This window comes from Galeopterus variegatus, unplaced genomic scaffold (genome assembly GCF_000696425.1).
Source record: "Galeopterus variegatus unplaced genomic scaffold, G_variegatus-3.0.2 Scaffold3564, whole genome shotgun sequence".
Classification (NCBI taxonomy): domain Eukaryota; kingdom Metazoa; phylum Chordata; class Mammalia; order Dermoptera; family Cynocephalidae; genus Galeopterus; species Galeopterus variegatus.
The window spans coordinates 14,537-42,401 of record NW_007729675.1 but is presented as its reverse complement, the minus strand read 5'-3'; the positions used below and the strand labels follow the sequence as shown (position 1 = coordinate 42,401).

Genomic DNA, 27,865 nt, shown 5'->3' with positions numbered 1-27,865 from the left:
CTGCTGCTGAATAGGAGGGGGCAAACAAAATTAAGCCACAGAGTCACCTCATTTTTTCTCACCTAACTTGCTTCTCATCTCTCTCCCCTGCCCCTTCTCCAGACAAGACCTGCTACAACCCCCTCTTCAACTCCGAGGACATGCAGGAGATCACCCAGCACTTTGCCGTCTGCCACGTGGACGCCCCAGGCCAGCAGGATGGCGCTGCGTCCTTCCCCGTGGGGTAGGAGGCGGGCACCTCGTGCCCTGTGAGACCTGGGGGAGGGGGGGAGGGGGCGGGAGAGAGGGCATCAAGCTGGCTTTAAAAAGTTTTTTTTTTTTCTATTGTGGTGAAATGTAAGATTTACTATTTTAGCCATTTGTTATTATGGTAAAATATGTATGACATAAAATTTACCATACTAGCCATTCTTAAGTGCACAGTTCAGTGACATTAAGTGCATTCAGTGTCGTTGCCACCATCACCACCGCCCATCTCCAGTACTTTTTCGTCCTCCCAGACTGAGGCTCGTGCCCATTAGACACTGTCCCCCCTACCCCCGTCCTCCCGGGTAGGCTGGCTTGATGATAGGTGCCCTAGACCGGGACAGGACTGAAGTACATAGGGCCTTGACAAGAGCAAACAGGGAAGAGAAAAGCCTAGATAGATGGGAAGAAGAAGAGAGGGAGGGAAATAATACTGATGCAACCCTTGCTGTGGGCCAAGCTTACTCATTTTTATTTAAAGACATCATTTTCACTTAATCCTCAGGGCTAGTCAGGTGTGGCTGGCGTTGTTAGCTGCATTTTCCAGATGAAGAAACTGAGGCTTGAAGAGGTTAACTACCTTGCTGGAGGCTGCACAGCTGGGAATTGGGAGAGTTGGGCTTTGACCCTAGCTGCTGACTCTAAGACTCATACTCTCATTGGGACATCAGGCTCCCAATGTGTTGGGGGAGGGAGGCAGACCTCAGAGATGCACACCCCCTTCCCAGGTGCCACCCCCTACCCCCATGCTGTGATTAAACCAGGGTAGAAGGAGTTTCTTGGGTTTAAAATTTTCCAAAAGGTGCCTTGTTGGCATTAACAAATCAATATCTTTTTTTCATTAGTGTTTGGTATTCCCCTTAATAATTAACCTTTATCAGAGAAGAAGGAAGGGACACAGTCACATGGGGCCAGGACCAAAAATAAAAAGCTTATTAAAACAATAGGACACGGTTAACTGTTAACCAGCAGATAAAGCCAGAGGCCTTTCAGTAAATCTGTCTTTGGTTGGACCCACTGAAAGATCTGGGGTAAAGTAGAGGCTCTTAGCTCCCCCTGGGGAGGTTTTAAAAATATTCTGAGGCTGGAACCCCACCCCCGGGAATTTGTATTGCATAGATCTGGAGGCCAAGGTGGAGGGTATTTTCCTACCAGGTGATTGGAGTGTGCAGCTGGGGGGAACCACTGTGGAACAGGACCTGGCTTGTTCCTGCCTCCTGGAGTCAAGATCAGGGAGGGGGATTCCCAGACCCTCCCTCCTGAGGCTGAGACAGCCAAGCAGGGATGGGAACCCCTGATGTGCTCCTCCAGCTCTGGAGTCAGCTGCCCACACAGGGGCAGGTGCCCTGTGAGTACAATACTGTCACCACCTCACTGTGCACGCAGCCCTGGGAACAGGGAGGGTACTGAGGCCCCTGAAGTTAGTGGCTTCCTGTTTTCACACTTTGGGAGCTGCTGGCTGGCTCCAAATGGAGCTATGGCCAGTTCAGATGGAGCCTGGCGCCTTTGCCCCTCTCCTCCACTAAGGCCTTTTCTCCCTCAGTTTACACCATCCAGGCATCCAGGCTCTTTCTGCCTCCTTCCAGGGCTTTTGCACATGCTGCTTCCATGCTTAGAATATGTTTGCTACACTCTTCATTCATTGGGCTCCTGTGCCCCCTTTAATGTCACTTCTTCCGAGAAGCCCTCGCTGACCACTTGGTCATCATGGGTCTCCTGTTCAGTCTTCTCTCCAGCACTCTGCTTTCCCCTGGGAGTCTTTGTTACAAGTCACACCCAGTGACTTCCCTGCCGGACTGTGTCTGCTTGGCTCCCATGGCCTACCCGTGGCCTCCCCAAGAGCAGACATGTGTAAGGATCAATAACTCCTTTGCTGATGGAATTCATTCATGCCTGTTGTAATTCCTCCTCCCCGAGGTTGCAATTGTGAAATGCCTTCTAGTCAATGTTGTCCCCACTGCCTCCAACATCCTGAACCCAAAGCCAAACACACAGAGAGGACAGCTGTTTCTGGCCAACACTCTGTAGGTTGTGTAAGGCCAAGTGGCTCATGTCTTAGCCTCTATGATTTGTGTAATCTTGATATTGCGGAAGATCACAGCAGCCTGCTAGTTGCTGTGGGGATTCAGTGAGCTGGTAATGCTCATAAAGAGTTTGCATGGGGCCTGGAGCACAGTAAGCAGTTGATTGTAGGATGTGCTATGGGATTCTTGTATGAGGGTGTGAAGGGCACTAGACGGGGAGTCGGGGCACGTGGGGCGGTTGTCCTGTGACTCCTGCCTGCAGGTGCATCCCCGTTTGGATTTCCTGTATTCACCAGGCTCACCAAGTGCCTCTCTGTGTCTCCCCCAGGTACATGTACCCCTCTATGGATCAGCTGGCTGAAATGCTTCCCGGAGTCCTTCACCAGTTTGGGTAAGAGCGAGGTTTCAACTCCCCCACAGTTTGCAGAGAAGTGTGGCTTCTAACTTCCTCCTCTCTGGCCTTGATCTGGCCTGACCACTCAAATTTAGGTGGGAGTTTAAAGATAGGCAGGAAAGGAGCTTGGCACTGTTCTTTGCACAGTCTCTTTGCTCCAGTCTGCCTCCTATGACTTCAACTTTTCTTCTTGAGTGAATACGTTACGTGATGACAGCCACCCAACCCGTCCTGTCCTTGCCCGCTGCTCTTCCATTCCCTTCTCCCTCCAATGGAATGTTCTGGAATAGGGCTACCCGAGACCTTCACTTCCCTCTCCACACCCTCATTTCTCCAGTGCTGTTTATTTCTTCCTTGAGCCTTTCATATGATGATAATACCTCATGGTTCTTGCCCAATGTGTTTTCATTCCCAGTTTTAGAATCCAAAATAAAGCTTAAGAGTGGTAAGAGGCAGCTCTGTAATGGACCTTCCCATAAAATGTCAGATGGGCTCCCAGAGCCTGGGCAGCAGCCAGGAGGAGAAAGGGCGAGTCTCTCCAAGGTCATGGGCTCTGTCGAGTCATGAAACATGATGTATTTCAGGTCTTTGAGGCCAGGTCATGGCGGTGTGCCCCCACTTTGTCTAGCTTGCCAGCTACCCTCAGTGATGACCTGGACAGACACTGAGGGAACAATGTTCCTTCAAGACAAGGGGTGGGGGAAGCTTTAAGTGCGTTTTATGGCTCGCATGACTCTTCTTGTGCTACGTGACTTTCTATTTCTGCCTCCAGGCTGAAGAGCATTATTGGAATGGGAACTGGAGCAGGCGCCTACATCCTAACTCGATTTGCTGTGAGTTCTTTGGCGTATTTAAAAAATTACATTTTAAATAGAATTAATTCAAGATTAAGGAAGACATTTGGAAAAGCATCCAAATACAAAAAGGGAAAAAGGATCCTTCATTCAATTTCCCGAGGGATGAGCGCCAGAATCATGGGTGCTAGTGTGTGCGCACATGTGCGAGCGTGTGGGTGAGTGTGTGGGTGCGGGTGCAAGCGTGTGCGCACGTGTGTGTGTGGATGCGTGTGCAAATGTGCGAGTGTGTGTGTGCAAATGTGTGTGCTCACAGACACGCTCACAGCTTTTCCTTGTCCATCACTGAAACCCTGTGCTGGACATGTCCTTTAGTCCCTGCTTTGTTCACTTGGTGCCAGTCTCCGCTCACTGAGTGCTCTGCTGTGACACTTCTCTGTAATAGCTGCACAGGGTTTTGTAGTCAGGGCACTCTCGGATCCTGATTCTGAACTAGAATCAGACACATACGAGTTAATACGACAGTTGTCACTGTCATTACTGTGGGCCCAAGTCAAGTGCTACTGGATCCTTTATATCCCCGCCAAAGAATTGTTTAAAAATGCAACAATACGCGTTTTGTTCAACCACAGGGATATCGAGTGCCTGTTATTTGCTGGGCTTTGCCAGAGGTTAGAGACACTGACATGAATACAAGATCGTTTGGCCATCAGGTTCTGAGCAGATATTTTAAAAAAAGTCTCTATTGTACCATGTGTACACACACACACAAACACACATATATACGTATACATATATATATATTTCCTAGAAGTACTAGAGTTGTTACTGCTATGACTAAGGAGCATTTATGTGCCATGTCTGATTTAGAAGATTGATGGTATGTTCTACCCATTTGACAGCTGGGGAAGCTGAGGCTCAATAAACTTCGCCTGCAGCTTCCTTTTTGTGTTCTTTCAAGAACCTGACCCAGAGTTACTGAGCAGGAACCTCAGTTTTGCACGGGAACGGGGGGCTTGATGGCTCTTGAGAGCAGCAGATTGTGTGGGTGCCCCACCTTGGCCCTTTTCTGGGTCCTTCTCTCCAGTTTTGGTCTGACTTTGGTATTAGTTTGTAGTATTTTAGATTGCAGGCTCTCTGTCTCACCTGCTGTTTTGAATTGCAGCTAAACAACCCTGAGATGGTGGAGGGCCTGGTCCTCATCAACGTGAACCCTTGTGCAGAAGGCTGGATGGACTGGGCCGCCTCCAAGGTTAGGCTGGGGCCTGGCTTAGGCAGGTGGGGTCCGTGCATGGCGAGGGACAGGTGCACACAGCCTGTGCCTGGAGGAGGCAGGTAGCCGCAAGACCTCTCTTAACCTCACTCCTCCACTACCCCCTACTGCCCACCCCCAGCAAAGAAAGAAGTTTCCCTCTGCTTTGCTTACAAAGGTGAACGTGACTTCAGCTATTTGTCATTCAGAAGATTTAGAAAGGACTGTGCTATCTAAGCCAGGGATACCACTGGGACACGGGTCTCAAGCCAGCTTGGATAAGCATCACTAAGATTAATAAGTATTTGCTGGGTGCCTAACACATGCTGGACTTTGCTCAAGATGCTGAGCATCCTATGGATGAGGCTTCTTGAGATGAACAGGTCAAAAGCCTTTCATCTTAGGAACCTGCATATTACTGACAAAACACAAAGCTATGTTGGGTACTGACCATGACACTAAGTTTTAAGGTAATAGTTGGCTCACCCCTATGACGTTTACTACGTGCTGGTACTACTAGGCTTTGTTGTATGTGCATTACCTCACTCACCCCTCGCAGTAACTCCAGAAGGTAGGAATGTTATAACCATTTTACACAGGAGGAAACTGAGGCTCAGAGTGGTTAGGGAAGTTGTTGAGAGCCGTGCAGAGCTAGGCAGTGGAACTGGGACTGGATGCAGCGCACCTCGACTCCATGTTTCATGGCTTGACTATCCCAGGGGCTCCTGGTCCAGGGAGGGCGACGGGCAGGCCTGGGCCAGCAGGGTGGGCTGCCAGACGGAGAAGGGCTGAGCTGTCCCTGCCTTGGCTGGTGTCCTGAGGTTCCGTGTTTATCTTTTAAAAACGATTATTGTTTTATTTTTTAATTTTTTTTTGTAACACGGCCCCAGTGTTTGCCAAGGAGAGGGGGGAATCATTCCAATTGAAATAGGACAAAGCCTTTCAAAAAGCTGGAGTGCTCCTGGCTTCTCATTTGTAAAGTATGTTTTTGCCAAGTTTGGGGTGGCTGTTGGGGACAGAGCGTTCAAAGGGGCCATGCCCCTCTCCCCATTTCCCCTTCCTGTCCTGGCCACTCTGATATTGCATTTCTTCCTCGAACATTCCACCAGAATGCGGGAGCCCTTCCCTCCTGCCTGCGTGACATTCAGAAGTGAAACATACTCCCTGTTTTTTATTTGATTTTCCAGCAGAGGAAGTGACATTCCAGTCAGCCAGTTTGGCTCTTTGATAGTTGTTCTGAGCCAGACTTGGAGAGCTGGGGGCCTTGATCACTGGCTGCAGTGGAGCCTGAGGAATGTTTGTGGGGTTTTGATATTTGCACCGTATTCTTCCTTCTCAACCCCAGCCTTGGAGAAAGAAGACCTATACCTAGGGCCTACTGCTTGTCAGGCATTGGTGTCAGATACCCTGACACATGTAGTTGCCTCTTGTAATCCTCACCTTGACCTCGTGCCCTGAAGCTCCTGGCACCCTCAGTTACAGATGAGAGGTCTGCAGCCTGCACAGTGCCACACAGCTGGAGCGTGGCAGTGAGAGGCCAGCTGGGGACCCCCAGACCTAGAGCTTCTCTCCCCTACCAGTCCCTGCCCAATGTTGAAGTCAGTCAGCACACATTTACGGATCTCCTGCTGTATACATAGTATTTATGGAGCTCATGTTAGCATTTATGGAACTCATGCTGTATACCTAGGATTGTTGCTGGGAAGAGGTAGAAAGGAGAAGGTCGTCAGTGCCTTTCATAACCTCAGTATACTCAGAGTGAGGAAACTGGCTTGAGGGGAGAAAGCTAGAGGAGAATATAGGGGTAGTTGGGAGCTAAGCAGATCCTGGGGTGAAGGCTAGGGGAGCTCAGAGTGTGTTTAGAAGAGGTAGATGGGACGTGTAGTGAGTATTTGGAGCAGAGTGAACTAGGAGCTAGTTGCTGCATCTTCTGTGCGTGAGGCTCTGCGGACAAAGGGTTGGACAGAGACCCAGGCCCACCTTCCAAGGGCTGCCAGTCCAGTAGGTAACCAGAGACAGGAACTGGGTTCCCCTCGAGAGGGGTGTCCTCGAGACCTGATGCTGGACGGCCTGGTACTGCCATTCCGCCCCCAGGGCAGTGGGTTGTGCTGACCTTGTTAGCTACTGTCAACTCCTGGTTTCTGAGCCACCTGCTTTTGATCCTCCCCAGATCTCTGGATGGACCCAAGCCCTGCCAGACATGGTGGTGTCCCACCTCTTTGGAAAGGTAAGTAGCATGGCCTGGCATTCTGTTGTTCACACAGAGCAGTCAGTAACGTGGCACCCAGCAGGGGCCACATGGGCGGGTAGAGGTCAGTAAGACACAGTCAAGTGGGGGCCATCGAGCCAATGCCCATGAAATGATGCGACGTTCATTATTCACTTAGCACTTAGAATGAACCTTCCATTCTCTTTTTTTTAGACATAGGTCCTCTAAAAACAGCTTTATTGAAGGACAATAAACTGCACATATTTAAAGTGTGCAATTTGACAAACTCCAGCATAAATATATGTCCATGAAACTATCACTGATGTTAATATAATAAACATCTCCATCACCCCAAAAGTTTCCTTGTACCCCTTGGTCATCCTTCTCTTCCATCTCCCTAGGCAGCTTCTGATCTATTTTCGTGCCCTATAGGTTAGTTTGCATTTCTTAGACTTCTATATAAAAGGCATCATGTAGTATAAACTTGTCTGGGTGGAGGGATCTGGCTTCCTTCAGTCAGCCTGGCTGTTGCTGAGTGTATCGATAGTTCACTTATTTTCCGTGCTGACTAGTATTCCGTTGTATAGACGTACCACAGTTTGTCCTTCTGTTCACCTGCTGATGGGCCTTTGTGTTGTTTCCAGTTTGGGACTAAAAAAAAGCCCATAGTGAACATGTCCATGGAGTTAGTAGTGTGCCAGGATGAGTCGTAAGGCCTGTCCAGCCTCCACTGTTGCCTGTCTTGGATGGGTCACCAGTCTGTAGTTACCCCACCAAGGGGGGACAGAGCCAAACCCCTTGCAACATGCTTGTAGTGCGTGGACCTATCCTTCCTGGCCTGGCCAGCTGGGCCTCTGACTCTGGCTGTGTGTTTCTAGCCAGGGCTGACAGCCCTGGTGGGGAGGTGCTGTGAGCTCTGATGCAAGCCGCAGATCTGGAAAACCTCTCGGTTGCCTGAACTCAAGGTGCCCTTCTCTGTCTCCTGTGTGTGGTGCACACACCACTGTCAGCTCCTGAGCTAACGTGTGTGACCGTCTGATGCTCCTGTGAGTAGTAGAGAAACCAATGCTCCACTTTGTGGTTGGCAAGCTGTACCCACTAGGTTTGGCCATTGTATTAGTTTCCTGTGGGTGCTGTAACAGATTACTGCAGACTGGATGGCTTAACAACAAAAATGTGCTCACTCACAGTTCCAAAGCCCGGGACTCTGAAGTCGAGTGTTGGCAGGACTTCACCCCCAGCACGGGCTCCAGGGGAGAGGCCCCCTTGCTGCTTCTAGCTTTAGGAAGCTGTCAGCATTCTTTGGCTTATGGCTGCTCCCTCCAGCCTCTGTCTCCGTCTTCACGTGGCCTTCGCCTTTATGTCTGCTTTAAATCTCCCTCCTTTTTCTCTTATAAGAATACTTGCCATTGGATTTAGAACCCAATGGAATAATCCAGGTTGATCTCATCTCAAGATCCTTAAATAATTATGTCTGCAGAGATCCTTTTCCTAAACAAGTTCACATTCACAAGTTCCAGGGATTTGACATGAACATATATTTTGGGGGTCGTTGTTTAGCCCGTTACCATCCTCTTTTTTACGGTTCATTTCACAGTTTGTGATCCATTTTGTCTGCCCCGAATATGTAATCTGAAACTGATAGGAATTTGGAAAAATTCAAAGCCAGTGTCTCTGTTTCCTTGGAGGAAGGGTGTCAGGTATAGTGTTGAGAGTCTGACCTGATTGCACCCCAAGTGATGTGGAGACCGGGTGGTCAGGCAGTGGTATCCGCTGGTGCCCCCAAGTTACCGTAATTGTGTTTTGATCTGAAATCCTCGTGCGATTCCCGATTTTTTCTTGATTTTTCTTTTAATGGCCAGTTGGCCTCCTTGTTGCTTAAGTGACCGCAGGCTGTTTTGACGGAGCTCGAGCTCGACATTGGCTTTCTCTGCTCCCTCCCACCCCTGCCACGGTTGCCTCTGATCACAACAGAGCCTTTTGTGAAAATGACAGCATCTGCCATTGCACAAATGAGAAGCAGAGAAAGTTCCTCACTTGTTCGTCCCAAATCACATTCAGAAAGCATCCAGAGAGAGGGACGGCTGAAGCTGTCTTCTGGAAGGCTTGGTGGGCCCCTGTGGGAATCGAGATTGCCCTTTTGCCAGCAACATCCCATGGCATGAGTTGGTTTTATTCTTCAAATGTAAAGAACTTCTTTCCACTTCTTCCCCATTAAAAAAATAATTGCTAACCTTTGCATCTGATTTTTACTGTTTGCAAAGGGCTTTTGTGTGTGCAACCTCTCTAAGTTCCCCGTGGTGAAGTAGGTAATATTATCCACTTTTTTTTTTTTTTTTGAGGGAACTGAGGCTCAGAGAGGTTAAAAGATTTGCCCAAGAAAGGGGCAGTGATGGAGCGAAGCTCTGTATCCAGGAGGATTGATTTCAAATCAAAACTCCCCAAGTAATGAGCCCAGAGGGCACACTTTGCTCTTCTGGGTGTGCGTCCTTTCCCACTTCCAGCTGGTAGTCAAACATCAGCGTACACCCGGCTATGGACGTGGTGCTTTCCTGGAAGTTTCCTTGGGCTCCATAGCTATTTTGTGGATTAGGCATCCTAAGCCTTTAACTGAAGAAGCAGGAGAATGGAGAGAGTACTGAGCAGCCCAGGGCCACAGCACAATGAAGGACGTTCCCCCTCTCTAAATGCAGGAGGAAATGCAGAATAACGTGGAGGTGGTCCACACCTACCGCCAGCACATCGTGAGTGACATGAACCCCAGCAACCTGCACCTGTTCATCAACTCCTACAACAGGTATTGGGAGGTGGCTCTGCCACACGGTTGCCATGTCTCAGGCTCTTTTCGTAGGTCTGGAATATGGGGCAAAGGAAAGGAGGTTTAAAAATCAGTAGAAGATGCAGGCCCTGAATTTGAGCAAATAGAGTCATAGGGCGGGGTGCCTGGTAAGGACGCTTGTGTGTGAGGTGGTTCCTGCAGCTGTGCGAGATTTGCAAGGTTCTGAGCTTCCACACCAGGCCACCAGGGGTGTGGACATAAGTGGGACACAGTCATGCACTCAGAGGGTTGAAAGTAAAGTCCTGTGCGTGTGGCTGACCTTAGGAAAGGCCAGATGTGAGGATTGTTGAGAGAAAGAGCAGCGAAGCCCTTTTCTCAGCAATCCTCAAAGGGAGAGTGGGAGGAATCGGGGAGGCTTCTGGAGGTGAGTTCGTCATTCTGAGGATAAGGAGGATCCGAACACAGCCTTTGGCAGGGGTGTAGCCCTCCTGACAATAACCTAGTGCTTGTCTGGAGCTCAGCTAGTGAAGGGGCCACTGCTATCAGTCAAGGGTTCTGGAATCTTCAGGAAGCTCACTCAGCCTGCCGAGCTAGCTCTGCCACACTCCCCCAAAAGGGGACAGGACGGAGCCTCAGAGGGTTTAGCTCTCCTCAAATGTTAATAGCTGGATTTCATGAAATGCACTAGCGTGTGTGACAAAGTTTAGTGTCATTTCCTTTTACAGTCCTGCCAGCATCTCACTGCAGGAGGCACTAGTAATATTCTCACTGCATAATTAAAGAAACAGGCTCAGCAGTTTGTTTATTTAGCAAACACTTACTAAGAATTTGAGGGAGTGTAACTTTTGGCTGGGCTGTGGGGACACAGAGGAGACCATCACCAAGCTCCAAACCCCGAATTCTTCCTTGCCCTCATGGAGAGCACAGCAGTTAACCAATTCCTCTCAAAAACCCTGCTACAAGCTTGCCGTTATCATTTCCTGCTGAGGCAGCAAAGGCACAGAGAGGTTCACTATTACACCTGGGGTCACACAGCTAGGAAGTGGTGGAGCATTATTTGAATCCTGCTTGTCTGGCTCCAGGTTGTGAGTTGGGAAAGAGCTTCTCACGTTGGGAGCTACAGGATGGCAGAGAGGGTGGGCACATGCATGCAGAGGAGGTGGTTGACACTGGGCTGGGCCCACACTGGACCTCATGCTGGCACAGTGGACACCATCAGAGGGTTTGAAACAAGGGGGTGAAAAGATCAGGCCTGAGTTTTAAAGAGATCATCTGATTACTCTATAGAAGACTTGGTGCTGGTAGGTTTAGAACTTAGACTGAGAGTGGAGGCTGGAAGACCGCCAGCCAGGAAGCTGGTCCATTTGTCAGGTGGGGGCTCTGACTAGGGCACAGGGGGTTGGTACCCTCTGTAGTGGAAGACATGATTTGTACTTCTGTAAGAAAATTAATAATATGCATTTGGGACAAAATGAGGTGGGTTCCACTGGTAATACATGAGTCCTGCAGCCCTTTAACTACCTCTATGGACACCAAGAGGCGGTGGTGTCCCAGAACTGAAGTGCCCTAGCACATGTAGGTGGTTTTCCCGAGTGGCCGATGGCAGGAGCCCCAGGACTTGGCTCAGTGGGTCAGGGGCTCCCTGCAGGCAGGGTCTGCTGCTGCTAATGATGTGTATGTTGCCTACAGCCGGCGGGACCTGGAGATCGAGCGGCCGATGCCGGGAGCCCACACGGTCACCCTGCAGTGAGTTTTTTTTTTATCATTTCCTGCTGAGGCAGCAAAGGCACAGAGAGGTTCACTATTACACCTGGGGTCACACAGCTAGGAAGTGGTGGAGCATTATTTGAATCCTGCTTGTCTGGCTCCAGGTTGTGAGTTGGGAAAGAGCTTCTCACGTTGGGAGCTACAGGATGGCAGAGAGGGTGGGCACATGCATGCAGAGGAGGTGGTTGACACTGGGCTGGGCCCACACTGGACCTCATGCTGGCACAGTGGACACCATCAGAGGGTTTGAAACAAGGGGGTGAAAAGATCAGGCCTGAGTTTTAAAGAGATCATCTGATTACTCTATAGAAGACTTGGTGCTGGTAGGTTTAGAACTTAGACTGAGAGTGGAGGCTGGAAGACCGCCAGCCAGGAAGCTGGTCCATTTGTCAGGTGGGGGCTCTGACTAGGGCACAGGGGGTTGGTACCCTCTGTAGTGGAAGACATGATTTGTACTTCTGTAAGAAAATTAATAATATGCATTTGGGACAAAATGAGGTGGGTTCCACTGGTAATACATGAGTCCTGCAGCCCTTTAACTACCTCTATGGACACCAAGAGGCGGTGGTGTCCCAGAACTGAAGTGCCCTAGCACATGTAGGTGGTTTTCCCGAGTGGCCGATGGCAGGAGCCCCAGGACTTGGCTCAGTGGGTCGGGGGCTCCCTGCAGGCAGGGTCTGCTGCTGCTAATGATGTGTGTGTTGCCTACAGCCGGCGGGACCTGGAGATCGAGCGGCCGATGCCGGGAGCCCACACGGTCACCCTGCAGTGAGTTTTTTTTCCCCAGCTACTTGCAGACAGGGCTGCTGACTGTCTATTTAGCCTTGCTCATGGTTGCTTCCAGGCCCTTCTTCTGAGCGTGGCACGGCTGCCACACTTGTGGTTAGGGTAAAGTCAGTGAGAAGCGGATGTCTTCTATCCAGGGATCAAGCACTGCCCTGTCTGACTTGGACTTCTCCCTGTGCAGGTGGCATCGGTCCCTAGGGTGTCCCCATGACGTAGGTTGGAGCCTTCAATCTCTGAGAACATACGAGGACCTCACTTTGGACAGGATTGATTAAGCACCTACTGTGTCAATAACTGTGTCAGGCTTTGCTTCACAGAGACTAGAACTGAATGACATAGAACCCACCCCTAAGGTGCTTTATGAATCCAGGAGGAAGAGACAGCCGTAGACACCGCTAACTGAGAATGCACCTGTAACGATGGTGTCTTTCTGTGAACCCTTGATCACACCGCATTGTCTGACACTTGGGAGTTTGCTCAGGTCGTTTCCTCTGTCATTCATGCCATTCTTGTCTCTGTCTTGATTGCCAGCAAAGTCCTGCTCATCCTGCCTTGAGGAGAGCGTGCTTTAAAATAAAAACATCAGGGCACAGAAATTCTGGGCTAAAAGTCACACTAAGGTGTAAATGACTACTAACCGTTACATCCTAAGAACAGAGCTGAGGATGGAGGGAGAATGAAGTAAAGAGAGCAAAGCGTACTGGGGTCACCAGAAAAAATGTTTTAGAATCTTGGTCCCAGCCTGACAGGCCTGGGAGTGTGAGGATCTTTAAGCGAACCTTGTTTCTAACTCTCTACCCGCTTTCTGTCCTTGCTTCCAGGTGCCCTGCTTTGCTGGTGGTTGGGGACAACTCTCCTGCTGTGGATGCTGTGGTACGTGGAAGTTGATAACAAAGAGAGCAAAGCGTACTGGGGTCACCAGAAAAAATGTTTTAGAATCTTGGTCCCAGCCTGGCAGGCCTGGGAGTGTGAGGATCTTTAAGCGAATCTTGTTTCTAACTCTCTACCCGCTTTCTGTCCTTGCTTCCAGGTGCCCTGCTTTACTGGTGGTTGGGGACAACTCTCCTGCTGTGGATGCTGTGGTACGTGGAAGTTGATAACTAGTTTCTATGTTTAATTCAACAGTCCAAGTCCGGGTGACTTTGTGTGCAGTTGTCCTGCCCTTCCTCTCCCCTCCTCTGCCCCCATCAGGACAGTTTTTTTAATGCTGTATTGACCTTGGCCAGAGGGCCCAGCCCCCAGCCTCTTTCCCTGCTGACGGCCAGTCCTAGTTACTTGGCAATGGACCCTCCGTCTCTCTCCAGGCCCCTCACCTGCCCATCTGCTGCCCATCAGCCTGTTTCTATGGGCGTGTATGCCACTTGGCTTCTTTGCCAAGAGACTCGCCTCTCACTTGGGAAGCAGGTGGACCTTTCCGATGTGATTGGTGCCTGACGTCTGCAGGGAGAGAGGCACCTGGGAGGTGGGGTGGAGGCAGAGCTTTCTGACGCATTTCACTCCTTAATTCCACTCACGATGTTGTGGAGGCAGAGAGAGGACTCTGCCTTTCTGTCATGCCCACAGCCTCGGAGATGGGAGACTTAGGGGCTATTGACCAGAGCCCTAGAGTGGCAGCGTGCCTCATGCAGTGGCTGCAGAGTGGGATTTGCAGATGTTCATGTAGTAAAGACCCGGGGTGTCTTAATGAACCATGAGTTTCTTGTGGGCTGACCCACTGGAGATAATCGTAGGATGTGTCAATAGAGATGTATTGTTCTCATCAAGGGAGGTGATACCTGTAATTCTACTTTAGGCATTTTGAACATCACAGGCTACATATGGGTATTCTGACCAATTCTGGATGCCACTTTTAAGAAGGCCACTGACAAAATGAGGAGAGAAACCAGCTTGGTGAATGTGATTTCATATGAAGAATAGTTGTTGGAACCAAGGAGGCTAAACTTGTAGAATGGCTGGTTAAACAAAGCCATTTGTTTAGTAGATATTTCTGGATCACCTCCTGCACTTTAGCTAATCTTCATAATAATCTTTGGGGAAAAAAAGATATTATCCACATTTTATTAATGAGGAAATTGAGGCTCAAAGAAGTCACGTCCAAGGTCACACAGTTATGGCACGGCTAGGATTTAATGCTGCATTTGTTTAACCCTGAAGCCCACTTTCTCTCCTCTGTGCCAGTAGGGATGTTGGAGTCTCTGGTGACAGTTGACAGTGGCAGAGTAGCAGGGCAGGGGGAAAGGTTTTGACTTTAGCTCCAGGTAAAAAATTGACAAGTTTCTTCGCTCTTGTCCAGGTGGAGTGCAACTCAAAATTGGACCCAACGAAGACCACCCTCCTCAAGGTACAGGGAAAACCATGGGGGTTTGTAATTTTTCTTCCTTGGAGACCCTCAAGTTCTCTGCAAAACTGAGCTGTGCTCAGTGAAGGCACAGATGGTGGTCACAAACCATAGAGATAATGACTTAATATATCAATTTTCAAACATCTATGGGGTGCTGGCTGGAGATCTGAGGCTACAGAGATGAGAGGGTCCCTCTCTGGGACTGCAGGAGTCTATGGGCTGCTGGTCACGGGACTCTGGGGAGCGGTAGGATGGGCCACAAATGGCTTGCAGCAGCTCTCCTAAGGGCAGGGCCAGGACGTTCCTCCAAGAGGAGCTCTGCTTGTCAGATAGGAACAACTGTCTCCCAAGGTGAGGCAGACTTCCCCAGCATGCTCATCCAAGCCTGTGGTGTGCTTGCTGTCTTGTGGCTGGATCTGAGGGTCTGTAGCAACCTAAGCCATTTACGTCCTGTCAGTTAAGCTGATTGCACAATTGAAACCAGAGGCTGCTTGTGGCAGCCTTGACCGGAGAGGCAGCACAGAAGCAACCTTTCAGAGGGGTCTCCCAGGCCCAGTCGTTCTCCTGTGAGGACAGGTGACCAGGAGGGACCCGTGTGAAAATGAGACAGTCCCCTGCATCCGGGGGAAGACAGGGAGATGGCATTGATAGGTCACTGTTTCCTCAGGCCTCCCCGCAGAAGTAGAATGCCTTTGAAAGGCGTGGGGGGGGGGGGGGTCCCTGGATTGGCCTCTTTGCATACATTTTCTTTCAAGATTCCCCCAAAAGCTAATCGCAAGATTGGAAGATGCTAGGCTTTGAGCCTGCATCATGCTAGGCTTTGGGGGCTGCTGTAACAAAGTTCCATAAATTGAGTGCCTTAAAACAACAGAAATTTATTCCCTCGCAGTCTTGGAAGCCAGTATTCCAAAGATCTAGGTGTGGGCAGGGCCATGCTCCCTCTGTAGGCTCGGGGGAGAACCTTCCCTGCCTCTCCAGCTTCTGGCAGTGCTGGCAGTCCTTGGTCTCCTGGCCTGCAGATGCATCACTCCCGCCTCCGCCTCCATCCTCACACAGCCTTCTTCCCTGTGCGTTTGTGTTCACATGTCCCTCTTTTAAGGACATCACTCATGGATTTAGGGTCTACTCTTATCCAGTATAACCTCATCTAAACGTGATTACATCTGCAAAGACCCTATTTCCAAATAAGGTCACACTCACAGATACTATACTGGAGGTTAGGACTTCAGTATATTTTTGGGGGGGACACATCTCAACCCACAACCAAGGGTAGGTGGCCTGATAGGTCAGGTGGCTAATTTCAGGGTGGATCCAGGATCAGAACCCACTTCAGCCTGATTATAGATAGACTCTCCCCAATGCACCAGCCTGGTCTGCTGAATCTTGCCCTGGAGTTAAAGTTCTGACATCCCGTGGCTGGCATTGTCACTGAGCTGAGGGCCACCCAAGCTTAGTGTGGCCTTGTAGCCAGTGCCCAGGGTCCAGCCTGGAGGAGGCTCCTGGGGCTGCAGATGGCCATGGCCTCACCAGACCTCACTCTTTCCTTCCAGATCTGTTTTCCCCAGGCTGCCTCCATCCCACTCTCACCCCACTGCCTGAGCGCTCTCAAGCCCTAGGCACAGCTCATTCCATTTCGAGATAATCATCTACACATGCCTGAAGTGGGCTCAGTTACCTGGCTATGGCTTTAGGTTTGGTGATCGAATAGAAACTTGGAAAGTTTCAGCATTTACAAAGGATGACCCATCAGGAGCCCCGTCAAGCCTGAAGCCTCCAGTCCAGCAGTGTCCTTCCAAGGGAGTTTTGAAAGGCAACATGCGTAACAGGCCCTTTTGAGTCAGACAGATCCTGGCCAGAATCTTACAAGTTCCTCCAGCTCTCTCTGGTCCAGTTCCTGCCTCTAAAATGGGACAATTTTACCTTCCATGATTTTTGGGAAGTGGAGTGGAATTATCCATAGGCCTAGCACGGTTCCTAGCACACTGTAAGCTGCAAGTAGTTGTTGCCAAGGAGACACAGTCTGATGCTGAGAGGGTAGTGATAGAAGCTGCAGCCTTGCTAGGTGGGGTTGGGGTGCTCCTACCCTTAACTTACCCAGCTCCCCATCAACAGGGTGGGGCAGCAGGCAGTGTGGGTGCCCATTTGGAACTGGCCCACAGGGCACAGGTTGCCTTGGCTGAGGTGTTTGGTACTAACCAGTGTCCCTCCCTCCTAGATGGCGGATTGTGGTGGCCTCCCGCAGATCTCCCAGGTAAGTGCTACCTTGGCTTTTGTGTTAAACACCTGTCCCCTGTCCCCAGGTGCAGTGTCTCTGTGACCTGTTAACACCTTTTTTCTCACTGCCTCTCTGTGGCATTGGATAACAGTTTGTGGACAAATTACTGTTTGTAAAAGGTGCTTGCACATGATCCACCAGAAACCCACCCCTGTGGAGTAGATGACAGTGGGGTCCCCAGAGATTAAGGGATGTGCCAGGTGGGCACAGCTGCTCATGCTGGGTTAGAAGCTAGATGTGCCTGCCCCAAGGAACACAGGCTCCTGCTGGAGCAAAGGTCCCCCAGGGAGCTCACGCCCAGAGGAGAGGAGCATAGTGGAGACTAAACTAAATTGTGCGTGTGTGTGCACGTGTGCGTATTTGTGTCTCTGTGTGCACACGTGGGTGAGTGCTCACATATAAACATATAAATCTATATAGTGTGTTTGCTGCATGATAACTGACCCCCTTCAAGTCCCCTGCCATACTTTTGTGTTTTGTCCTGTCAACACTTGGTGGACTGTGTCTTGGGCCAAGTTGCTGGATGAAGGTGACCAGAGGTGACCTCCAGCAACTGACTGCTCGCTGTCCTTTTCTCCTGCAGCCAGCCAAGCTTGCCGAGGCCTTCAAGTACTTCGTTCAGGGCATGGGATACAGTGAGTATCATGTTTTCCAGTGTTTCAGGGGTCGGGGCAGGTGTGGGGACTGGAGATGCAATGCCCTGAGCCAGGTTTGGATGCGTATTCTATGGCGCCTGGGCCAGGCTCAGCTTTTCGCCAGTTGGACAGGGCAGAGGAAGAAACTTCAGGCATGTGGAGGGTGGGCGGCAGTCTAGAGCTCCTTGTCTCTCGATTGTGACAGAGTGGCTCATTTTCCCCCTTTGTTGAACAGTTGTTTCACACCAGGGTTTTTTAGGTTTAAATGAGGACTATCCTTTCAAGCAGCAAGAAGATAAACACTGAAACAATGAAAATCTCTTTAATTTTGATTACATGCTCTCTTGGGAGACTGCCAGTTGTAGTGGTGATGAAACATTATTAATAAATCTTTTATTTTTTCTCATTTAACCATCACGATAATCCTGTGAGATATCGTTATCCTTATTTTACAAATGTTGAAACTGAGGGTTTGAGCAAGGAGCAGGTTGGGGCTCCATGAAAGTTCTTTGCAAACTATAAAGCTCTGTATAAATGGTGGCTAATGAAGTTGCTTGAATTCAAGACAGAGCATATCTTTGCTAAATCATTAGATTTGGGAACTGAAGGATAAATAGAGGCACAAGTTGAAGAACTTGCTACTTCTTGCTTTCTGATTATAGTTTCTTTGTTAGACATATACGGCCTTTTTCTCAGAAATGCTGTGCTGTGACCAGGATAGTCAATATGGGGTTTAAATGCAGTTTTCAGTCGTGGCCATGGTCGGTCCTGGTTGCTACGTTACCACGGTCGGTACTGCTTGCTATGTTAGCCAGGGTTCTGGCCCTGAGGTGGCTCTTTCGGCCCTTCTTGCCCACTGCTTGGGATTTTACTTTTGTGCCTTGCTTGGTTAGGAAGGCTTTGGATTTCTAATCTCTTGCATTTTTTTTCCTAAACTGTTCTCCTGTATAAGATAGTAACAATGTGTCTGGAATATCAAGTGCAGTCTGAAGTTTGGCTTCAGCTATGTTTAGTTTCTAGCAAGGTGGAGAGTGGGCGAGTCTGATTTACATGCCTCGGGCGGGACCCACGTCCTGAGGTGCCCTCTTCCAACAGAAAGCATTTGCCTGTGGTCTCTGCCTCTCCAGCCCGCTTTGCCTGTGGGGTGTGTGCAGGCCAAGGCTTTTCTGCAGAGAGCAGCTGGGCAGCCCTGTTTACCTTCAGGGCGTGAATCACAGCTCATTTGTCTTGGACCTGCCATGGGTTTGGATTTCCACTTTGAAAGTATATTTTGGAGAGAAAGGAAGTGAAAGCAGGCCTTGTGTTTTTCCCGCAAATCAGCTTCTATGTCCAGGAAGCTGCAGCAATCTGTAGGTGTGGGGGTCACAGCAGGAAGAGCTACAGTCCCAAAGGCATCAACCAGAGAGAAAGAAAGTAATTATTCACCGAGTGCCTGCTCACAGTCGTGGCTGGCAGGACTAACGCTTTACATGCCTGACATCATTAGATGGTCACCATAGCCCTGGGAGGTCAGTAAAACTCCCAGATTTTGGGTCGAGAAATGGAGGCTCAGAGAAAATATGTGAGCCACAGGTGTGGGATCAATCCCTTCCTTGCTGGATTCAAAACTAGCTTGTTAAGAGAAGAGTTCAGTACAGCAAGGCTGAATTCTGTTTGTGGATGTCTGTCCTAAAAAAGCCTACCCATGTGCCTGTCAGTGAATAATGCCACCCCTACATGCACATATGTCCTTGAGCTGCCTCGGTCTCTGGTGTGCACACCTCAGTTCAGCCTTCCTAGTGACGCTTCGGTTGGGTGGGGGTATTCGTTTTCTAGGGCTGCCCTAACAAATCCCCCAAAGCTAGGAGGCTTAAAATAACAGGACTTTATTCTCTCACAGTTCTGGAGGCTAAAAGTCTTAAATCAAGGTGTCGGCAAGGCTGTGCTCCCTCCCAAGGCTCTAGGGGAAAGTCCTTCCTTGCCTCTTCCAGCTTCTATTGGCTCCAGTAGTCCGTGGCCTTCCGTGGCTAACGGCCACATCCCTTGAGTGTCTGCTCCGTCTCTGCATGGCCGTCTTCCCTGTGTGTCTGGGTCTGTTTTCTTATTAAGGATACCAGACATTGGATTAGGGATCATCTTAATCCAGAATAACCTCATCTTAACTAATTATATTTGCAAAGACCCTATTTCCAAATAAGGTCACATTCTGAGATTTGAGATGGAGATGAAACTGGGGGACATTATTCAACCCCAGACAGATAGGGAGGAGTGTTGGATTGTCCTTCCACTCTGCCAGCACCTGCCATGCACAAGGGCATTTACAGTCTTAGGGAAGATCCTGAAAAATGAACAGCCTCCCTGCTAGTGCTGGGAGCTAACAGGCTTCTTGGAGGCAGAGAGACAACAACTAACAACAGCTCCGCCACAAACTGGCTGTGTGGCCTCAGTTTCCCACCTGTGATGTACCTGGATTAGCCTGGCTGGCCTTAAGTGTCCTTCCTACTCCAGCAATTGCTGACAGTATGGGGTAGTGTGCATACACACAGGCACTGATACTGGCAGGTTGGTATTAGTGTCCCCATTTTATAGATGGGGACAGGGAGGCTCAGAGAGGCACATGCCCACAGTCACACAGCTATTTAGCAAGTAGCAGAATTGGGATTCAGACCAAGATCTCGGTTCAAGTCACTTGGTGTGTGATTGCAGCAAGTCCTCCCTCCATCTGGGCTGTCCCCCTCTGTGAGGAGACACAGAGACAGCAGGAAGCCCAGCAGCTGGGTCACTGCAGGGATTTAGGCAGGAAGGGAAGAGCACTTGGCCAGGGTCGGACATGTAGGAGGGCTTTCTGGCTGGCAGCAGGTGCATCTGGTCTTGCCCCTTGTAGAGGTCTCCCCTTGTCTGATCGGGCTGTCTCCTGTCTCTCCAGTGCCCTCTGCCAGCATGACCCGCCTGATGCGGTCCCGCACGGCCTCCGGCTCCAGCGTCACCTCCCTGGAGGGCACCCGCAGCCACAGGGAGGCTCAGAGAGGCACATGCCCACAGTCACACAGCTATTTAGCAAGTAGCAGAATTGGGATTCAGACCAAGATCTCGGTTCAAGTCACTTGGTGTGTGATTGCAGCAAGTCCTCCCTCCATCTGGGCTGTCCCCCTCTGTGAGGAGACACAGAGACAGCAGGAAGCCCAGCAGCTGGGTCACTGCAGGGATTTAGGCAGGAAGGGAAGAGCACTTGGCCAGGGTCGGACATGTAGGAGGGCTTTCTGGCTGGCAGCAGGTGCATCTGGTCTTGCCCCTTGTAGAGGTCTCCCCTTGTCTGATCGGGCTGTCTCCTGTCTCTCCAGTGCCCTCTGCCAGCATGACCCGCCTGATGCGGTCCCGCACGGCCTCCGGCAGCCGCTCCCACACGAGTGAGGGCACCCGCAGCCGCTCCCACACCAGCGAGGGAGCCCGCCTTGACATCACCCCCAACTCGGGGGCCACCGGGAACAGTGCTGGGCCCAAGTCCATGGAGGTCTCCTGCTAGGCGGCCGGCACGGACCACCACTCCGGACTCTGATGTCTGTAGCGGCCCCTGCTCGCCAGCCCCCTTCCCGCCCCTGCCTGCACACTGCGTGTAACTCGGTATTAATCCAAAGCTTCTTTTGTGAGAGTGAGCTCTGGCGATGACAGATGGGGTCTGTCAAGGGCACCCTCTCCGAGGAGGCCCAGGGCAGTGGACCAAAGGAAAAGCAGTATCTCAGTGGCCTGTTTTCATTAACCAGTGGCCTGGGTGCCACTCTCTTACCCTCTCTCAGAGACACCAAACTGCCAAAAACAAGAAACATCGCAGTCCACTCGTCACCAATCCAAGCCTAGGCTGACCCGAGCATCCTGGTTTACACAGTGTTTTGTCAGAAGGCTAGCCCACCTACTTCCTGTTTCCTCTCCAGTGAAAGAGAATCTGACCCAGTTTCTGGAAACAAAACCCTTGTCTGATTTGGAGAGGGCACAGCAGCGAAGTGTGGGCACCTCTTTTATGTAGGCACAACAGGAAGGGGCAGGAGGAGGTGCAATTGACCTGGAGCTGGAGGCATTTGGAAAAACACATCTCTGTGGTTCACTTGAAATCGATTTTTAAAGTTGGTGCATCTATAAACTTTTGAATGCCAAAGCATACCAGCCTGTTTTTCTGGCATCCTTTCAGTGTACAATGAAAGCAGGCGACAAAATCTCCCAGCTTTACAAAAAACCAGTTTCGGCCAGTGTTCAGTGTCATGGTTTTTTGAGGCTGTAGCTCTGCCCTGCCTCCTCCTCCACAGCCCCTACCTTCCACCCCAGGCACGTGAGTGTGTGTTTCGGTTCATGGGGAAGATCATTTAGATTTGTAGTTGCATTCTTTGAAATGGAGGGACTAGCCGTACCTGGCTGTGACAGAGTCTCCATTCAGGGGAGGGGGCAGGGGTTGGGGGTGGGGGATGGCGGTATTTGGGTTATTAGATGAAGGGATTCCTTGTGATCATGATGGGATCCAGTGCAGTTGTGATTTCTGTAAATCCCCACTTGTTTCCCAGGAACCTTGTGTGATTGATTGAAATCCAGTGTCCAATCTTTTGACAACTGGGTTGAATGGGAACTTGATAGCTGAGCATTTCTGACCTGGTAACGTTACTGGATCTTCACATAGAACTCTGTGCTCTTGTGGGAGGTGGGAATTCACATGGAAGGTGGTGGCTGAGCAGATGTCAGGATTCTGGAGTGTGCATTCCATGGGACTTTTCTCCTTCTGCCCCCCACTCTCCCGGCTCCCCTAACCTCCTTTCGTTGAATGGGGCGCACCACTGACATTTCTGAGCAACGTTGGTGTAGCTCACAGGTTTCTGTACTACTGCCTTTTGATTTTCACTTTGGCTAACCATGGATTTTCTTACAAAGTTTGATCAGAGTGAATCGAACATTGAGAATCAGCCACTGGGGCCTGGTCATTTTCAAGACCCCGAGGTGGGAGAAGGAAGTAGTCAAGCCTTCTAGGTGGCTGGAGAGGCAAGGACTCAGTTTTCCTGCCACTCACCACTTTGGAAGCTTCCCCTGACCTTGCCACAGAAAGGTTGGGGATCAGGGCAAGAGTGGCTGAATGCAGACCGGAAACTATTGTGTACAAGTCTTTCCAGAGGAGTTTCTTAATGAGATATTTGTATTTATTTCCAGACCAATAAATTTGTAACTTTGCAATGGCTTGTGTCCTTTGTCTAAAAGGCTGTGTGTGACATCCAGGTACAGGGATGGGTCTTTCAATGAGGGGATTGCCCGTCCTCGATCCCTGGGGTCTCCTGCCACATGCCCCCACCCCTTGACTTTGTTTTAGAGCAGCACTGACCAGTAGAAACAGGATATCAGCCACACAGGTAGCTTTACATTTTCCAGTAGCCACGTTAAAAAAAGTAGAAAGAAACAGGTGAAATTAATTTTAAACAGTACATTTTGTTATTCAAAATATATTCAATATATTCAAAATATTACCATTTCTATAAAAATTATTAATCAGACATTTAACATTCTTGTTTTCGTACTAAGGCATCCCGTGTGTATTTCACACTCATGGTGCATCTCAGTTCAGACCAGCCACATTTCAAGTGCCCGGTAGCTTGAATAGTACAGTGATACGAGGATAAAGTTTTCCAACCATAATAGAGGGGAAAACATCTTTTTTATACATTTTATTTTTGCTACAGAAAGGCATGTGGAACGACTACTCCTTTTATCATGCCCAATGGCGAGCGCTTTAACGTTTGCTTTCTACTGTACATTTTAAAAAATCTTTAAACTTTTTTCAGTATAACCTCCCATTTGATTTAAACTTTTTGTTCAAGATTAGTTTTAAATGTACAGAACAGCTGAAAAGATCATAGAGTTCCCATATACCCCACACCCAGTTTCCCCGATTATCAACATCTTACATTACTATGGTATTTTGTCACAACTAGTTCCTGTTAACTAAGCTCAAGGCTTTATTGGGATTTCGCTAGTTTTTTCCCAGTGTCCCTTTTCTGCCCAAGATGCCATTACCCTTAGTTGTCATGTGTCCTCAGCGTCCCCTGGCCTGTAACAATTTCCCAGCCTTCCTTCACTTCTTGACAGCTTTGAGAAGTGCGGGTCCGGCATCTCGCAGAAGGTCCCTCGATGGAGTTTTGTGTGCACTTTTGCTCTTGGTACAACTGGGGCTGTGGGTTTTGGGGGAAGGCCACANTTCCAACCATAATAGAGGGGAAAACATCTTTTTTATACATTTTATTTTTGCTACAGAAAGGGCATGTGGAACGACTACTCCTTTAATCATGCCCAATGGCGAGCACTTTAACGTTTGCTTTCTACTGTACATTTAAAAAAATCTTTAAACTTTTTTCAGTATAACCTCCCATTTGATTTAAACTTTTTGTTCAAGATTAGTTTTAAATGTACAGAACAGCTGAAAAGATCATAGAGTTCCCATATACCCCACACCCAGTTTCCCCGATTATCAACATCTTACATTACTATGGTATTTTGTCACAACTAGTTCCTGTTAACTAAGCTCAAGGCTTTATTGGGATTTCGCTAGTTTTCTCCCAGTGTCCCTTTTCTGCCCAAGATGCCATTACCCTTAGTTGTCATGTGTCCTCAGTGTCCCCTGGCCTGTAACAATTTCCCAGCCTGCCTTCACTTCTTGACAGCTTTGAGAAGTGCGGGTCCGGCATCTCGCAGAAGGTCCCTCGAGGTTTTGTGTGCACTTTTGCTCTTGGTACAACTGGGGCTGTGGGTTTTGGGGGAAGGCCACAGAGGTGAGGCGCCCTTGTCATGTCATACCCAGGGTACGTGCTCTCAACCTGGGTCATCGCTGAAGTGATGAGTCTGGATCCCCTGGCCAGCGTCCTGCTTGTCTGCCTTCTCCACCATCAAGTGGCTTTTTCTGCTTTTCCACAGTCTTTGGAAGCAAGTCGCTAGGTGCAGGTGTGGCCACGCCCAAGGCCACCTCCACCTCTTTTTAAATGGCTCTCTTCTTGGGCTGTTGTTGATAACGGTTTTCTTTACTTACGTTGAAGAGTTTCTTGGCTGTAAACTGTGTCTCTAGCTGTGTCTCTAGCTATAAACACTTTCGAACTCCATGCCGTGGTGCAGGGTGCATGTGTCACAGTTCTCGGGCAGTTTAAGAAATAGACTTGGAGTGACAGGGGGGCATTCACTCAGCACAGAGGGTAGAGAAGGCGTTCCAAGCAGAGGAGCCAGCTTGGGCATCAGCAGGGAGGGTGGACACGGTGTGCCTTTGAAGAGCCTGTAGTGCCAACCTGGGCAGGTGAGCTCATGTGCTGCGTGTGGCAGGAAGTGCTGGAGTGATGGTCTTGGGGATGAGGTGACTTCTCTACTGCTCTGCCCTCTCCTGGCAGAGACCAAAGGGAAGGCAGGCTCCCTGGGTCTCTTTGTGCCAAGGGTGAGCCCTTTGGTACATTAGAGAAGCCTTCAAACCCCCTTCTCAGAAGAGTTTTAAATGCGTAAAATAAAATGCATAAGATTGCAAGAGAAACCACTTACAGTGAAGTATAATTATCCAAATGTTACAACTGTGACATAATAACGTGCTTCTTTATTAATAGGCTAAATATGAAGTGTTAAGGCAAGTATCAACATTACTGCGATTTTAAAGTAGTGATAGCAGACTCTGAGGTATCTGCCACAAGGTGACCGTGACAAGATGATTAGCTGTGATTACAACTGGTGATATCACTGGGGTCCTTGCCTCCTCCGTTTAGAAGGAAATGCTAAGTTGCAGTTTGATTTTAATAAAAACAAAGCTGCATTTTCTCCCCACCTAAGGATGTGGCCCTCTGAATTCTATCCACAGACCCCCGGAGGCCCGAGGACCCCGGTTAGGAAGCCCTGCTTTAGAGGTCACAGGAGGAGCACATTGGTTCCTGCTAATTCCACAGTCATAAGAAGTGCCTTTCCTGCTTCTCGTCCTGTGTGAGAGGCAGGAACAAAGATAAGGTGGGTGGTGGACGATCTAGAGAGTAAGCCCCACAGCAGAGGTGTGCATGTCAGCCCTGGGGAGCAGGGGGTGGCACAGAGACCCGCTGTCAGGCTTCCACAAGGGAGGGAACTCTTACAGATATTTGCATGTACTGGATGCTATTTAGAGATGGTGTGCCCTGAGGCTGTTTTGCCAGCTGGGGGTCTATTTTTGTTCTCCTAGCTCCCTGCGTTGGTTTCAAATCCCCTGACCTTGGGTTTCAGCAGCAGTTGGGAAGTCAAGTGTGCACTGAGATCAACCATGTGCAGGGTCTGCAGGGACAACCAGGGTCCCCACCTGCCGCCTTGTCAATCTCACCATGAGAGTCATGGGATTGGTCCCCAGACGTAGTCTAATCCATCTGCTTACATATTTGTATTTGGCTTCTTAGGCTGCATGAAAACCCTTCCACGGTGTCCCACGGGCAAAAAGTGAGGCTCAGCCTGTGGGGTTAGTTATGGGATTGGGGAGGGAGGGGGCATAGTGAACAGATCAGCCTCCCTCTTTCTAAGATCAACTTTTTTTGAAACTCTGAAGCATAAAATGGTACTACCTGGACTTTTGGTTCTTGGACCCAAAGCCAATAAGGTCTTTGTGTCTCTTACGGGGAAGAATCTAAATGGTCCAGCCCTACTCTGGTGTCCACTCCCTGTCCCATCAATTATGACCAGGCTCATGTTACTCTCAACCCCTGCCCCGACATGCGTGCAGCAGGGGCTCCAAGTGATTGATGTGGTTGTGGCAGGTGAAAGGGCACGTCCTTTGCACAGTCGGCTCCACTGACAGCCCAGCTCACTGCTGCAGCACATGCCCTCCCTACCCCTGCTCTGACAAGCGTTTCCTGAGGCCCAGCCCTCCCGGGAAGCACAGGCCCCCCTGCAGAGATGGTGCAGGTGGCACCTGTAACGCACGTCACTTTCTGTGTCCTTTCCCCCCAAACCAGCGATTTCTTTCTTTTTTATCTCCAGGGCCAGCTCAGTGCAAGCACATACCAGGAAGAGCACCTGTAACGCACGTCACTTTCTGTGTCCTTTCCCCCCAAACCAGCGATTTCTTTCTTTTGTATCTCCAGGGCCAGCTCAGTGCAAGCACATACCAGGAAGTTTTTATTAAATAAACAGACAACTACTTCCTCTCATAACTGTAATACTTAACATGCATTATAGTTTCCTTCTTCCTTTTTAATTCCTTATCTGTGAGGAGGAGTTATCCTTGCTTCAAAGATAAGAAAATCAAGGCTGAGAGAGATGGAAGGGCTTGTCCTGCCATTTCGAAAATGGCTAATACCCCCGCACCCTTTCAGAACAGTAGGACAGCTCACTGAGCACGCGGCTCGTGCCCCACCTGTTGGTGTTTGGGACTGTAGAGCATCAGTTAGCTCCTGAGACAGACTAGACTGTGGATGTCCATGAGGTTTTTAATGACTGTGGGCTATTTGTCCCTCCATTAAATAGTTTCTCTCTGACTTGGGCAACCTGCTTTTACGATACCTTTTATCTGGTTTTCAATTTTTCTACCTGCTCCTTTGCTGGCAGGCTGACATTGTCTCATTGTCACCAACGACCCTGCTCCTAGCAGCTTTCTCTCGCTTTTTATGACGTGGACGAAGAAACCCACATCACAGGCGTTGTGCAAAAAACAAGAGCAGTCAGGTTGAGAGTGGAGACCTGGAGACGTTTTTCACAGAGGGTATGAAACAGCACGTGGGCTTTGTGCCAACCTTTTCATTGCTTTCGAAGTCATTTTTGATCAGTTCTACATTTAGAAAGAGCACAGATTCAACTAGAGCTTGTCAGCAGGGCAGTGCGGAGCACTGGCATCTCCATCACATGCTTTTTGTGATAAAATGCTCTGGCCATTTCCCCCACATTCCATTTTCCCCAAACTTCAACCACCTGGTATCCTGAGAAATTCCCCCCAAAGTCTACACATTCATCTTAATCTGAAGCACCCGTGAGACTCCATGATCTAGCTTACAATTCTGAAAACAATTTGCTTCAGGATAGAGGTGTTCTTGGAAACGATTCATGTGACAATTATTTGTTTATTGGAATCAATTCTCCTCTTGACTTTTATTAGAATATCATCATGTGTTTGGGGGGGCGGGTAATGGACAGCTGAGCATGGGCTAAGTACTGTGCTGGGTTTGGGAGACACAGAAAAGTATAACACACTCTCCTGCCTGAAAGGAGCCAGGTTTTAAGTGAAGTTATAGCATGACATGAAAACATCAAAATCAAAAAATTAAGGGACCAGGCATTCTATGATTAAAGTAAAAGAGCATTTAACTGAATGTAGGTGACACTTTTTTTTTTATGTATTTGCTATTTTAAATAAGAAATAAATAAGTTAAATATACAGACATAC

The 27,865-nt window shown here is 49.3% G+C and overlaps 1 protein-coding gene across 2 annotated transcripts in view; it reads left to right on the top strand.

The window, feature by feature from the left end:
• Positions 1-22,689, top strand: part of NDRG1 (N-myc downstream regulated 1) — a 55,267-nt gene extending 32,578 nt beyond the window's left edge. The window contains exons 5-17 of one of the 2 annotated variants that reach the window (XM_008585413.1): positions 103-223; positions 2,599-2,661; positions 3,437-3,497; positions 4,624-4,710; positions 6,881-6,937; positions 9,613-9,716; positions 11,388-11,444; positions 13,073-13,124; positions 14,545-14,592; positions 16,808-16,843; positions 17,451-17,502; positions 20,408-20,485; positions 20,871-22,689. In XM_008585413.1, coding sequence (XP_008583635.1) covers positions 103-223; positions 2,599-2,661; positions 3,437-3,497; positions 4,624-4,710; positions 6,881-6,937; positions 9,613-9,716; positions 11,388-11,444; positions 13,073-13,124; positions 14,545-14,592; positions 16,808-16,843; positions 17,451-17,502; positions 20,408-20,485; positions 20,871-21,004 — 950 coding nt within the window. In that variant the 3' untranslated portion in view covers positions 21,005-22,689. Of the gene's footprint in view, positions 1-102; positions 224-2,598; positions 2,662-3,436; positions 3,498-4,623; positions 4,711-6,880; positions 6,938-9,612; positions 9,717-11,387; positions 11,445-13,072; positions 13,125-14,544; positions 14,593-16,807; positions 16,844-17,450; positions 17,503-20,407; positions 20,492-20,870 lie in introns of both variants that reach the window. The other variant, XM_008585414.1, reaches the window with a different exon arrangement.
• Positions 22,690-27,865: the final 5,176 nt, after the last annotated feature.